Source organism: Jatropha curcas, chromosome 6, assembly GCF_041381405.1.
Source record: "Jatropha curcas cultivar XTBG-Jc1 chromosome 6, XTBG_Jcur_1.0, whole genome shotgun sequence".
NCBI classification, from domain to species: domain Eukaryota; kingdom Viridiplantae; phylum Streptophyta; class Magnoliopsida; order Malpighiales; family Euphorbiaceae; genus Jatropha; species Jatropha curcas.
Window position 1 is genome coordinate 24668651 of NC_143156.1, and position 15801 is coordinate 24684451.

At 33.1% G+C, this 15801-nt stretch overlaps 1 protein-coding gene across 2 annotated transcripts; it reads left to right on the forward strand.

Moving 5' to 3' along the window:
• The first annotated feature begins 1376 nt into the window (after positions 1-1376).
• On the forward strand, positions 1377-5042 carry LOC149495781 (uncharacterized). Of its 2 annotated transcripts, none has more exons than XM_089722823.1 (5): positions 1377-1678; positions 1751-1930; positions 2023-2279; positions 2843-4225; positions 4307-5042. In XM_089722823.1, the coding sequence occupies exons 1-5, from the start codon at positions 1621-1623 to the stop codon at positions 4352-4354; spliced, it is 1926 nt and encodes a 641-aa protein (XP_089578949.1). In that variant the 5' UTR covers positions 1377-1620; the 3' UTR covers positions 4355-5042. The 2 variants fall into 2 exon arrangements, with proteins under 2 accessions (XP_089578949.1, XP_089578950.1); XM_089722824.1 differs by having other exon boundaries at positions 4311-5042.
• Positions 5043-15801: the final 10759 nt, after the last annotated feature.

Sequence of the window (15801 nt, forward strand, 5' to 3'; positions counted from 1 at the left end):
ACATAATTTCTTTAATTTTAGGTAATTGAATCATTTCGATTTCTTTTAAAAGGAATTTCGAAAACAACTTTTTGACGAGAAGATTTATTTTGAAGAATCTAATTTTCGAAAAATTTTTGATGAGAGAAAGATTAGTTTTTGTGCTTGTAGATGAATTTTCTCTGTATCCTACAATGAATCCTAAAAACCTAACCACTAGGGTCTTCGGATGTCTTCACACACTATGGATTTTGTAGGACATGCCTTGTTCATTTGTTACTTTTCATAAATATTCTGCATAAAACATTATTAGCACAAATAATATAATTTAAATTTATTTGTTTTGTTTTAATCATCAAAATTTCGAGATTTGAATTTGACTCTTGAGCCAACAGATTTTTCAAAAGAAGTGATTTTTTTATCATTAAACTTTTTTTTTTTGGTTATTTTTCAAATACAAGGATTTCTCTTTGTCTCTCCTCCCTTTTCCATTATGTTCCCTTTCTATTCATATATCACTCTCAACATAAAAAATCAACAAAGTGAATAAATTTATGAGTAACAGTGACTTTTAGATTGGGTAAAGTAGTTGTCAAAATTGTTCATTCACGTTACTCGGGTGCACATATTATTATTCTTAATAGATAAATATTTCAAGTTTGATAAATATAAAAATGCTTAGTTTTATGTCTTTAGTATCTATAAGTATAATTAAGTATTTGAATTTTTTTTAATTTTTTATGTTTTCTCACGAGCATCTTCACATTCATTTTGGCGTTTCAGGATTCGTGGCTTTCCTTTTCTGTGAATGTGACTTTCCTTTCTATAAATATTATTACAACGAATTGAACATATGTAAATAATATGTAAATATCCGCGGGCAAAGTGTGGAATTACGACTGGTATATATATAGATGTTTAATTATCTATATTTGTATATCTATTAAATTGTAGACTCTAAACTTGATGAAAGGGAAAAAAAAATGAAAAACATAATATAGAGGATACTTCAATTCAATATTTATCTGTGAAATTATTGTATAACAAGTAAATCCGTAAATGAATCATCCAATTAATTCTAAAATTTATTTATTCGAAGGGACTCAAAATCTTATTTCATGCAGCTGAGATAAGACTCTCATTCCAAGAGTCAATATTAGACTCTCTCATCTCGTCTTGTATGAACGGGGCGATACATCGCATTTAGATAAGTATTTCCCTCCAACAGTACTTCCATCACTAAAATTGAAAAGTGCAAAGCGAAGGACTGACAGAGGTCTCAGTGGTGGGACCCACGGATATTTGTTTTCTTTTGGCTAGCCCCTTCAACAAGCGGTAAAAAAATACAATAAAATAAATCAATAAATAAATAACATAGAACTGTGGATTAGTGAGTCATCATTCCTTTTCCTACAAGAAATAGAGAAGTAGCAGTGACTCTGGCGTGGAAGACTAATCGTCGTACAGTGCAGATAGTCAATCCAGTGTGTGAGTGAAAATGGAAACAAATTTCACACTTCACTGGAACTAGCTTTCCACTCCATTCCCCTACAGCTTCCTCCTCCACTGACCGCAACTTCCTTCTCTTTCATTCTTCATTCTTCTTCTGGTTGCTCGCTGGCTGCTATTTTAGCAACCGGAATGACTAATAACTCCCCCTCCCCCTCCCCCTCCTCCTCCTCCTCCTCCTCCTCCTCCGGTGAGTGTATTTTTCATTTCTAGTTCTGTTGTTTTACTTTTTCCTGCTCTAAGTCCTTTTTGTTGTTCAAAGCCATGGCAAATGCACCGGTTTTATTTGCTCAAAACTTGCCGCTCGGATGGAGATTTGCCCCGACCGATCAACAACTGGTTGGTCATTACTTGAAGCGGAAGAGGCATGGTGATCCTATCGAAGGCTCCGACATCGTTGAGGTTATTAAATTCTGCAATTATAACCCTGGGGATCTTGCTGGTAAGTAGCTCGTCTCCAATCTTTGTCTCTTTCTTCTAATTTTTTTTTTTTTTTTTAATTATGAATTGAGAGGATGAAAAATGTGTGTATAGGTCTGTCCAAGAATAAATCCACCGATAAAGTATGGTTTTTCTTTTATCTTCGCGAGTACCGCAATAATAGTAGACTGACTAACCGAAAGGCGGGGAATGGATACTGGAAAATCACCGGTGATCCTCGCTCAGTCACTCAGGAAGGGAGTGATGAGGAGATAGGAACTAAGAGAATTTTGGTTTTCCATAATCCTGACGCGACTAACTGGGTCATGCACGAGTATGAGTACACTGCAGAACTCGACTCGCCTATTCAGGTAATTGCAACACTCTGTTTCATGAAATTAACTGCTTAAATCCTTATTCTTCAATGAAAATTGGCTCTTTGTTTCATAATCCAAGGCTCATTTCTTTGCAGTACCATTGGGCCCAACAGAAAAAAACACAGGATAGAAACTTAATTATCCTGGCCATTGTTCAGGATAGTGAAAAGTATTTGTTTTTTTTATCCTCACGATCATGGACAGGCAAAACTTTTCTTGTCTTTTACAACTCACGGGGAAAAGTTTCCTTCCCTCCCTTCTATATGGATTTATTTGTTCAAGTTTAATCAAACAATTTATAATAATTGCTTGAAAGAAATTGAAAATGGATTTTAATGTAGCCCCAATGGGAATCCATGCATTAATGTCAATTAGCTATACTGATTCCTCGAGGTTTTGGTTATATAACTCGATGAGCTATATCCCACTCATCAATTATGTTTCCTGTTTGCTCTGTTATTTCCTCCCAAGTTTTAGTGATACAGTGTTTAGAAATTCTGATTATACTGATTTGTAATGCGGAATATGGAATTTACAAACTGTTATATGCTTCTCAGGGTAACTATGTTCTTTGCAAATTGAAGGAGAAGCCAAATGAGAAGAAAAAAACAGTTAAGAGGTCGAAGAAAGAGGAACCAATTTGCAAGAAGCCAAGAGCACAAAAGAAGGCAAGAAAAGGCGAATCAGCTTCAGTTTCAGCTTCTGCTTCTGAAAATAAAATATCGGAGGAGATCAGGGCTTATTCAGCCTATGGTGAAGGTGAACCTAGAAATAGCAACCATATAATTTCTGATTTGTCAAATCAAAATTCAAAAAAGATGGCTGCTATTGCAACCAATGACAAAGGTGAGGCAAGTAACGTAGAGGCTTTAGATTATGACAATCAAAGCCTATGTGAGGTTATTTCTATCTCAACCTGCAACACAGGTGAAACAAGCAGCTTAATAGCTTCTACTTTGGGGAATCAGAAATTTTCCCAGATGACTGACGTTTCATCCTATAAGGAGGGTGAAACGATACGCTTGATGGCATCTGATATAGAAAATTATAATCCAAACGAGATGACTGCTATGTCATCTTATAAGAACAGTAAACCAAGTTACACAACTTCTGGTTTACAAGATCTAAATTCATATGAGATAACTACTGTTTCATCAAATAACAAAGGTGAAGCAAGTCCCTGCATGACTAATGAAAATCAAAACTCAAATGAAATGGCCAAACAGTCATTTCCTTTTCAAAACCAAAACTCAAATGAAATGGCTAAAGAGTCATTTCCTTTTCAAAATCAGAACTCAAATGAAATGCCCAATGAGTCATTTTATTTGCAAAATCAAAATCATAACTCAAACGAAATGGTTAATGAAAATGAAAACTCAAACGAAATGGCTAAACAGTCATTTCATTTTCAAAATGAAAACTCAAACGAAATGGCTAAGTCATTTCATTTTCAAAATGAAAACTCAAACGAAATGGCTAAAGAGTCATTTCCTTTTCAAAGCCAAAACTCAAATGAAATGGCTAAAGAATCATTTTATGAGAAAGGCAAACCAACTTACCTTGATTCTTTGGATTTAAAGAATCAAAATCCTAGTAAGAGCAGCAACATATCAGCTTCTACAAAAGGTGTGTGGAGTTCGCTCTTGGAAACACCTTCCGATTTTGATAATCAAAATCAACCTGAGAAGACTGATGTGTCACCCCTCAAACATTATCCAAGTTCCTATATGGCTTATAATGCTGGAGAAAAATTTCAAGCAGCGCAAAGTCAGTATGAGGTTCCAGTTATTCCGAACCCCTTGATGAATTTTAATTCCCAAGAAGAAATGTTACAAAACCAATATAGCTCAATCTTTGAAGATGATTATCTGGAAGAAGAAATGTTACCCCTTGATTGGCCCTGGACTTTTTCTGGAAGAGGAGAAAATACATTTTCTGAGGTGAGAAATGCTACATTTTTCATGATTTTGTTAATGCAAGGCATAAGAAGCAAACTTATAATCATGCGATGCTTTTTGCAGACAGATCTCCAGCTGTGGGAAGACTGGCTAAAGCAGTATACAGCATAATATACTAGAACTGGAGACTTGGTATGATGTAGGTACGCCTAAAAAGGTGCCTTAAAATGCATCAGAAAGAAAGACTATTATAGTAGGAACCCAACACCTCTTGTATGGTTCCTTATATAGTATCCATGGTTTATCTAGCTAGCCGTTGATTGCCTAATGATAGTGTCCAGTTAAGACTTGATTTCACACGTGCAGCATTAAACTTCAGGCTGCAATGCTTCATGATTCATAGTATGGTCTGTTTCCTCCTAAATCCGCAGCTATACATTTATAAAAATGTTATGCTTATTGAAACCGGTGCAACTCTTATTCCGGAGTTATGATTAGGCTATTGAAGCCTAAATAGCTTCCATGATGCGACTCTTATTCTGGGGTTATGATTAGGCTAGTGAAGCCTAAATAGCTTCCATGATGCGACTCTTATTCCGGAGTTATGATTAGGCTATGAAGCCTTGTATAGCTTCCATGATGCAACTCTTTTTCCAGAGTTATGATTATTGTACCCTGTTGTAATTATTGTTGAATGTGAAGCCTTGTATAGCTTCCATGTATTAGTTCCTTCGCTTGCTTGTGAAGGTGTAATTGTATGAAGAACTAACAGCTTATTGTATTGTCTGGGTATGTATCATTTTATCCTTATGTTGTAAAAATTGCGAATAAATAGTTCAGTTTTGAAGTCATGATTCAAGTTAGTTGTCTTTCTTAAATATAATTTACAGACTTTGGGTTGCTAATGAATTAGGGTAGGTTTCAGAAATGTGGTGAGTCTATGGTCGTTTGTTCTTTTGTTTATGGAGATTTATGGTGATTTTGTTGATGATAGTCAACAATGAATAGAATTTCGTTTGTGATCTTAAAATTTATCGTATAATAATTAAACCTGGAAGGTTTTCTAAAATAAAACCTATAAGTTAGTGAAATTTTAAATAAAAAGTTTCGCGATGCTTGGTAATAGATAATCTATGTCCTCTACAAGGATGGCAATATCTTAAATAATATCATAATGGAATTTGATTCACATTCCCTTTTTTTTCAAGAAAAAAAGAAAAAAAAAGAAAATGTAAGCATGCCACAAACTATTTAACAACAGCTAAGTTTAAGTGCACAAATCAATCCCTAAAAGGATTGTTTCTTTTAGAAAACCATTACTCTAATTCATTAAATTTTATAATAACTAATCAACACTAAAGTTATTTTTTCTCTTTTTGATATTTAGGAGGGTCAATGAAGAGAAATAACATTGTACGTTCTAAAATAAGGGTGGCTCTCCTCTTTGAATAACATTCGTCAAATTACTGATTATTTCTGAAGGGAAGAAGACTAAAACCAATCAGACCACACATGACAAGCAATTTTTTTTTTTTTTCAATCTAAATTTAAAATTATGATTTACAAAAGAATAATTTCACCATTAATATCAAACAAATTATAATAATCACTAAACTATCAATTAAACCCATTTTATAGAGATGAATTCTACAAAATCTTAAGATCTCCCAATAAAATTCTATGTTTTCACTATAAATAAAAAAGTTTATTTTTCTAGTAAAAGATAAATTTTATACTATAGACTTCAATATAAATCTTTATTTTACTGATAAATTCAAATTTTATTGAATTCAGAATTTACCCCCTTTGATTTATGGTTGTTACCATTTTTTGCAAGCACTCGTCTCCTAACTTAATTATATTGTAACTCTTTATCAACATCTTGTCAATTGCAAAAAGAATGGTGTAATTCGATTGAACAAGTACAATCACAACAAATTTCTTGAAATTGTGTAAAATAACTTATTCTAAAAGATTTGGAAATAATTTTGATTTTGCGGGTCCCGTATATGTATGGCACAATCCAAGAGGGGGGTGAATTAGGTTTTCTAAAAATATAAATTTTAGATTTTAAAACACAATATATAATTCTAAGTGCAGCGAAAAAATAGAGAACTTGTGAGAATAAATTATGGATTAGAACTTCCTCACAAAGTTCTATAAAAAGACTATGCAAAGTGCAACTATTAATTAGAACTGCTTCACAATGTCTTATTCAATATTAGAACTTCTTTATGACGAAAAGCTATTATATTTAGAACTTCTTCATAAAGTTTAGAAAATCATATAAGACTGTAGAAGAGACAGTTATTGAAATTAGAATTACTTCACAAAACTTTAATCAAGTTTAGAAAACTAATTAGAAACCCAAGTGGTGAAATATACTGTAAATAGAGGAACAGTTTAGAACTTGGTATATTTACTTATCAGAATTCCAGAGTTCTAATGTTCAGAGAAGATAAGACTTATTTCAGTTTTAGAACATCAAATCCATTAACAATCTTAGCATTTCTAAAATATAAACAGAAGTGTAAGTAAAGCAGTATCAAGCAAAACTTCAAAAATTAAAAAGATCAACACGGTGATTTATAGTGGTTCGGCACTAACTCGCCTACATCCACTCCCCAAGACTCATCTTGAGATCCTCAACTATGTTATCTCTTTTCAAGGGTAAGAGACAAACCAACAGTACAAGGCAATAGATCAACACCTAGATCTTCCCTTTATTCCACTGATTTTCCAAGGTTCTAGTTAACCTCAACCCTTTCAGTTTTTAACAGAGTACAGAAACTCAATTCAAGACATTAGAATCTCTCTCACGGAGAAGGTTGCTTGATAACCCCTTTCACAATAGCTTCTTACCTAAGCTATTACACAATTGTTTATCAAATAAAAGACCCTTCTACTAAAGATTACATAATCTTAATAGACAGACAGAAATGCAAATATAAGCACAGGAAAAACAGTTTTCCAGTTTAGAAAATCGTTTAGAACACAGAACTGTTTTTCAAAAGTAGTTATTATAAAAATTCTTTTCTCTTTTAAAGATAAAAACGTAAAGTATAAAGATGAAAAGAAAAAATGGGGGTGGGGAGTAAGTTTTGAGAGATAAAAGATGTGATCAATAGGTGAATACTCTTAAAACGAAAACTCTTTCTTCCACACATTCAAAGAGTGAAAACTCTTTTTTATAGAGAGATTTGTGATTCTCGTTTTTTAGAAAGTGGATATTTCTTTTTGAAATCAGAATATTTGCTTTCCTTATTTAGAAGATGTGAAAATCTTAGTTACCAAAAATTTGTTTTATCTTCTTAGTAAGAAAATAGAAGACGATCTCTCTTTCCTTGAACATAAAGATTTTCGAAAGCAATTTATTTGAGAAATATTTTTCGAAAAGATTCTACTTACTAAAACGAAAAAATAAGATCTTCCTTCGTTTAGGTAAGAGAATAAGTTAAAATTCTTAGATCTTCAAAGAGGATTTCCGAAAAAGAAAGCATACGATTTATTACCAAAATCGTTAGAGACATAATCTCTTTAATTTTAGGTAATTGAATCATTTCAAATTCTTTTAAAAGGAATTTCGAAAACAACTTTGACGAGAAGATTTATTTTGAAGAATCTAATTTTCGAAAAATATTTGATGAGAGAAAGATTAGTTTTTGTGATTATAGAAGAATTTTCTCTCTATCCTATAATGAATCCTAAAGACCTAACCACTAGGGTCTTCGGATGTCTTCACACACTATGGATTTTGTAGGACTTGCCTTGTTCGTTTGTTACTTTCCATAAATATTCTGCATAAAATATTATTAGCACAAATAATATAATTTAAATTTATTTGTTTTGTTTTAATCATCAAAATTTCGAGATTAGAATTTGACCCTTGAGCGAACAATCTCCCTCTTTTTTATGATGACAAAACCAATAAATTTAGCAAACATAAAAAATGTGCTCCCCCTGAATTTTATGCATATAAGTTCTAAGCATGCCAAATGATCTTAATATGAAGCGAATTTAGAACATTTATTATGCTCCTCCTGAATAGATGCAATAAAACTATTTGTGAGATTTAGAGCTAGGGAGACATTTTAGAAACTGATTTTAGAATAGCAAAGATAGACAAGATATTCTAAGTTCTAATAATCAGAGCATATGGTCAGAGCAAAAGAATAGAAACTGATATTAGGAATAGAACAAAATATCTTAAGTCCAACTTGTAGAGCAGACGTTAGAATAAGAATCTAAGTTTTAAAACACTCAATTCATCATATAAAATATATAGCTCGCCAAAATAGAATATATAGATAGACAACACATATTAGAAAATAGTAAACACTAAGATATAAGTACATATTAGAAAATAGTAAACAATAAGATATAAGTATTTTGGTCACCACATAGCAGAGTACGTACCAAAATATCACCAAAATATCCAAAATATCCTGCGTTCTCCCCCTTTTTGTCATCATACAAAAGGGTTAGAAAAGATCAGAGCATAATAAAAAGAAAATTAAACAGAATTTAAATGATATATCCTACAAAAAAAAAAAAAAAATGCTCATAACACAGAAATCAAAGAGGCTTGGGATCAATTCTAAGTCTCTTAGAACTTCTTAGATTCTGAGCAGGAGCGGTTTCAGAAGAGCTTTCTGGCCGTTTAGAAGAAGGGTGCAATGGTGGCTTTCTTCCATGAGTCTTATGTTTACCCGCAGTGTGCTTGACTTTCTTTGGTTTCTCTGAGGTAGGAGTGTAGGGTGTTCCTTTAACTTTCAGAGTAGCTAACTTCCTTTCATTGACATCTTTCATTCTTTCCAAGGACTCAATGAGAGACTGATTTTGTTCAATCATAGTCTTGCAATGCTTTATTACCTCATCGAGCTCCTTATTATGCTCTTCTATAAGCTCTCTTTCCATTCTTCCTAGCATAGCTTCCCTACTCCTTTGAGCTGATAAGAACTCAGATTCTTTTTCTGTTTTGACCTTAGTTGACTTTTCTTCATCACTTAATTCCAGTTTTTCTGTCTCAGCATCACTGATTTCTTCTACTTTCTTTCCTTTTTCAAACTTTCCAGACTCCTTTTTCTCTTCTGTTTCTTCCTCTTTTTCTGATTCTGCTTCCTTCTCAACTATTTTCTCTTTTTCTGTCTCTTCCTTCTTTTCCTCTTCTAATTTCTTTTCTTCTTCTCTTATTTCCTCTATCTTTTCTTCCTTCTCTGTTTCTCCTAATTTAGCTTTTCCTTTCTCTTCTTTCTTCTTCTTTTTCTCAGCCTCTTCTTTTCCTTTCTTTTCTTTCTAAACTTCTTCTTTTTCTTTCTTTTCTTTCTCAGCTTCTTCTTTTCCTTTCTCTTCTTTCTCTTTTTCTTCTTCACCTTCTTCATCTTTCATTTTTAATGACCCATTGTCTAGCTTTGAAACATTATAGCCATCACTTTCCTTTAAATCAACATCCAGAAATTCAAACACTGGTGTAAGTACCATTCCATAGGGCAGTTTTTTAGGGTTATTCTACATTTTGTCAAAGATGGTATGACATAGGTTGAAAGGTTTCTTCTCAACTATATGCCACATAATGCACAACTCAACCTGATTCACATATGTAAGTGAAGCACTTTTGGGATAAATATAATGCACAATCAGTTTGTACAGCCATTTCATGCTATCTGTCAAATTTGAACATTCAATAGTGCCATGTTTGTCTGCAGAACCCCTTTTGACAATTTTCTTCACAAATTCTTCCTTTTTGTACTCACTAATCCTAGAAATATCCTTAATCTTCGTTACCCTAGAACCAGTGTTTGGCAAATCAAAAATCTTGCTCAAGTCAGCGTAAGACAACGCTTTGATTTCACCCTTAAGCTTTACAGAAATCGACTCTGTTCCACTAACCTTAAGAGAACCGTAGAACTCTTTGACTAAACTCTCATAACAAAGTCTGTTTAATGACAGAAAACTCATCCAACCTTGAAACTCAAAGACTTCCTTGAAATCAAACTCATTACTACCAAAAAATTTCCAATCAATGACATACGAACGCATGAGAGGATATGGTGAGAGGACAAATTTACCTTTATCGCGAGCCCTAGCTACTTGTTTCTTTGAAGTAGCAGTTTTTGTTTTTCCTTCCTTTGGTTCCTCATCTGGCTTTTTCTGTTTTGACTCCTTTTGCTCATATTTCTTTGATAGTCTTTTTAGGAGTTGGAGTTCTTGCTCAGTTAAAGAATCAGATGAGGAGGTGGAACTTGATCTGGCCATTGTTGAAGTTTTTGATACAAAGAACAACTTAGGGTTTTGTTAGCAAGAGAGCGAGAGAAAGAGTATGGAGCAGTTTATAGAGAGATAAGAGCATTTAAGTAGAAAGGAAAAAAAAAACCGAAAATAAAGGACAGTTTTTAGGGAAATTCAAAATGACAAATAGAATAATAAAAAAAATAAAATAAAACCGCCAAAAACTAAGAATACGAAACATAATAAAATAAACACACATAATAAATTAACTGTTTTTGGATTTGGTCTAAAGCAAGATTCTGATAGTGACATTAGAAAGTCATATCAGAGCAATATGCGTTTCTTTTTAGACAGAAATGTTTTGCACACATGTTAAAAAAAAATTAGAACGTAGTAGGTCTTTCATTTTTGAATATAGAAGGCAGTTTAGAACATACTTACAGAGTTCTAAAGTTATGAGTTTAGAACTAACACACCAAGTTCTCTTCTAATTGAGCAGAATTGACTTTCATTCAAAGGTTTAGTAAAGATATCTGCCAATTGCTTTTCTGTAGGAATGAACTCAATTACTATGTCACCTTTTTGTACATGATCACGTATGAAGTGATGTCTGAGTTCTATGTGCTTGGTTCTAGAATGCTGAACTGGATTTTTAGATAAATTGATGGCGCTTATGTTGTCACACTTGATTGGCACTGTTTCTAATTTCAGTCCATAGTCTGCCAACTGTTGTTTGATCCATAGAACTTGTGCAACACAACTTCCAGCAACAACATATTCCGCTTCTGTAGTAGAAAGAGCAACATATGTCTGTTTCTTGCTAAACCATGATACAAGGGCGCTGCTTAGAAATTGACAAGTTCCAGACGTGCTTTTTCTCTCTATTCTGCTTCCTGCAAAGTCAGAATCACTATACCCAACAAGATCAAATGTATCACCTTTAGAATACCACAAACCCAGATTAGAAGTTCCACAAAGATATCTTAATATTCTTTTTACAGCAATTAAATGAGATTCTTTGGGACACGATTGAAATCTAGCACATAGACAAACACTAAAATGTATGTCTGGTCTGTTTGCCGTTAGATATAGTAAAGAACCAATCATACTTCTAAACAATTTAATATCCACATCCTTACCTTTTTCATCTTTTTCTAATTTTGAGGACGGACTCATTAGTGTACTACATACCTTGGCACTTTCCATTTTGAATCATTTCAACAATTCTCTACTATATTTTTCTTGACTTATGAAAATTCCATTTTCACATTGTTTGATTTAAAGTCCAAGGAAGAAGTTTAATTCTCCCATCATACTCATTTCGAACTCACCCTGCATAATCTTAGAAAATTCCTTACAAAGAAGATTATCAGTAGATCCAAAGATTATGTCATCAACATAAATTTGTACAACTAGAATGTCATATGCGTTATTTTTGATAAATAGTGTTGTGTCAACCTTTCCTCTTGAAAAACCATTTTCCAATAGAAACTTACTCAATCTTTCATACCAAGCTCTAGGATCTTGCTTCAAACCTTAAAGAGCTTTAGTAAGTTTGCAAATATGATTAGGTTTATCAAAAATTTCAAAACCAGGAGGTTGTTCTACATACACTTCTTCATTTAGAAAACCATTTAGGAAAGCACTTTTCACATCCATTTGATATAACATGAAGTTTTTAAAACATACAAATGCACAAAGCATTCTAATGGCCTCAAGTCTAGCAACCGGGGCAAAGGTCTCATCAAAATTGATGCCTTCCTCTTGGTTGTACCCTTGAGCCACTAATCTTGCTTTATTTCTCACAACGTTGCCTTGTTCATCAAGCTTATTTCTAAACACCCATTTTGTTCCAATAATAGAATGGTTTTAGGTCTAGAAACAAGTTTCCAAACTTGGTTTATCTTAAATTGATTTAGCTCTTCTTGCTTAGCAAGAATCCAACTTTCATCATTTTGAGCATCTTCTAAACTTTTAGGTTCTAATTGAGAAACGAAAGCAACATTACCAAAATATCTTCTAAGTTGAGCTCTAGTTATCATCCTTTCTGAGGGATTATCCATAATGTCTTCTTGGGGATGATACTTATGAAATCGTCATTCTTTTGGTAATTGAGAATCTTCATTTTCTCTTTCTATCATTTGACTTTCAACTATATTCTGATCTTCATGTTCAACTTCTGGTTCAGCCTAATTATCAGTGTTCTGCTCACTTTCTGGCTGTTCTAGTTGTTCTGATTGTTCATTCTGCTTTTCATGATTGGAATCTACAACATCGTCACTTTCTAATGTTCTAGATGTAGAGTCAGATTCATCAAACACAACATGAATAGATTCTTCTACAACTAGAATCTTTTTATTAAATACTCTATATGCTTTACTATTACTAGAATATCCTAGAAAAATACCTTCATAAGATTTAGTATCAAATTTAGCAAGAAGATTTTCTTGTTATTTAGAATAAAGCATTTGCACCCAAAAATGTGAAAATAACCAATATTTGGTTTTCTACCTTTGTATAGCTCATATGGAGTCTTTTTGAGTTTAGATCTTACCAAAGCCCTGTTTAGAATGTAACAAGCAGTGTTAACTGCTTCTGCCTAGAAATACTTTGGTAGTTTAGAATCACTTAGCATGGTTCTGGCCATTTTTTGAAGTGTTCTATTCTTGTGTTCCACTACTCCATTTTGTTGAGGTGTTCTAGGTGCTGAGAAGTTATGGAAAATTCCTGACTCCTTGCAAAAAGCGTCGAATTTCTGATTTTCAAATTCTCCTCGATGATCACTTCTAATTGCTGAGATGTTGTATCCTTTCTTATTTTGTATTCTCTTGCAAAGATGAATAAACATGTCATATGACTCATCCCTATTTCTAAGGAAGAGTGTCCAGGTGAATCCAGAGTAATCATCTACAATAACAAGTGCATAGAATTTTCCTCCAAGACTAGAAGGAGTAATTGGACCGAATAGATCAAGGTGTAGCAATTCTAAAGGTCTAGAAGTAGAAACCATGCCCTTGGATTTAAAAGATGTTCTGGTTTGTTTGCCCATTTGACAAGCATCACAAATGTGATCTTTTTCGAATTTCAACTTTGGCAAACCTCGAATCAAATCTTTCTTAGACAGTTTAGAAATAAGGTGGATGCTTGCATGTCCAAGTCTTCTATGCCATAACCAACTAGAATTATCAACAAAAACTAAACATATATCCTGGTTATGCATATCAAAGAGATCTGTCAGGTATATATTTCCAAACCTTTTTCCAACAAATAAGGTTTTATTATCATGCATGTTCTGAACTTCACAATAAGAAGGTTTAAAGATCACTCTTCTATTTTTATCACAAATCTGACTAACACTTAATAAGTTATAATGTAATCCTTCTACTAAGCATACATCTTCTATTGAAGGATTATAACCTACCACACCAATACCAACGATTTTACCTTTTGCTTTGTCTCCAAAGCTTACTGTACCTCCCTTTTTCTTTTCTAATATGGTGAACTTCTTTCTATCACCAGTCATATGCCTAGAGCAAGCGCTGTCCATGTACCACATTTCTGTTTTCAGCTCACTCCTTAGGTACACCTGAAAAGATCAAGCAGATTTAGGTACCCAACTCATATTGGGTCCTGGAGGGTTAGTGGTAACAGGTGCATTTAGCTTACTATGATTTTTCTTTCTGTTGAAACTTTGATATTCTACAGTCACAACATTAGAAACTACATTTTTCTTATTAGAAACACAATTCAGTTTAGAAATGCTATCATAGCTAGAACTTGTCTTTTCTTTAGAAAGTGATTCTGAAATTGATTTTAGAATTCTAATCTCAGTTTTTAAAGATTCATTTTCAGAATTCAGATTTTACATTTTTCTTCAAGATGTGTCAGATTTTCAGAAAATCTATTATTACAATCTTTAATATCTTTGATTTCTGTGATAAGATCTTTGCATGTAACTTCTTGATAAAAAAGCATCTTTTAAATGATTACTTTCAGATTTTAATTTTCTGAAATCTTTCTTTAGAACTTTATGCTTTCTAACAAGCTTTTCAAACTCATTGCAAAGATTATTGTAAGTATCTAGAAGATCATTTTCTGATTCAGGTTCAGAAATACTTACAGTGCTTTCTTCATGCTTCTGGATCGTTGCATTTGTTTCGTTGATTTCAGCTTTCTGTGTTGAAGTTAGAGTGCTAATTTCTTTGGAGTTAGAATCGATAGTAGCCATTAAACATATATTAGCTATTTCTTCTTGATCACTGTGGCTTTCAGAATTAGAATTATCTGAATCACTCCAAACAGCTACGAAAGCCTGCTTCAGCTTCTCTTTCGTTGGCTTCTTTTCAATTTAGGACAATTAGGCTTGATATGTCCGGGTTTGTTGCATTCATAATAAACCACTTCAGAAGGTTCTTTCTTAGGTAAGTTACCATTTTTGGGTGGAAAGTTCTTTTTGATAAACTTTTTCTGTGGCCTTCCACTCTTTCTATAGAACTTTTTGAATCTTTTAGCAACGAGTGCTAAATCATCACTATCAAGATCGGAAGAACTTTCTTCACTAGAAACTACTTTCAAAGCCAGTCCTTTCTTTTTCTTATCTTCTATAGTCAAAGAAGATTTCATTTCTTTTGAAACAAGAGCTCCTCAAAGATAATCATAACTGACGGGAGTCTCTTTGTAATTCATGACAGTTCCTATAGAATCCCATTTTTTAGGTAGAATTCTAACAATTTTCTTAACAAGCTCATCTTCTGAAATTTCCTTACCGAGAGTTCTCAAAGGATTAACTATATTAGTAAATCTAGAGTTTAACTCTGCAATAGTTTCTCATTCCTTCATACTAAACATTTCATATTCTCTCCAAAGGATATTTATTCTAGATTCCTTTACTCTATCTGTACCCTCATAGGTAACTTTAAGTTTTTCCCATACTTCTGTCGTAGATTTACATCCAGACACTTTGTTGTATTCTGTTGCGTCTAAAGCACAATGAAGAATATTGATAGCTTTTGCATTTATAGCAATATCAGTCCAATCGGCATCTGTATATTCTTCTTCTGTTTTTCTAATACTCTCATTTTCTATAATTTTCATGGGAATACGAGGACCAGTAATAACATTCCTCCAGCAGTTTATATCGACTGATTTCATGAAATTTTCCATTCTAGTTTTCCAATAAGAGTAATTAGAATCATTGAACAAGGGAGGTCTAGAAACTGATTGACCTTCTAACGAAGTAAGAGGAAGTGAGGTTGCCATGGGATCTTATCTCTTAAGCGGTTAAGCTTCGGTAAGTCAAGAGCCAAAGCCCTGATACCAGATTGTAGGTCCCGTATATGTATGGTACAACCCAAGAGGGGGGTGAATTGGGTTTTCTAAAAATATAAATT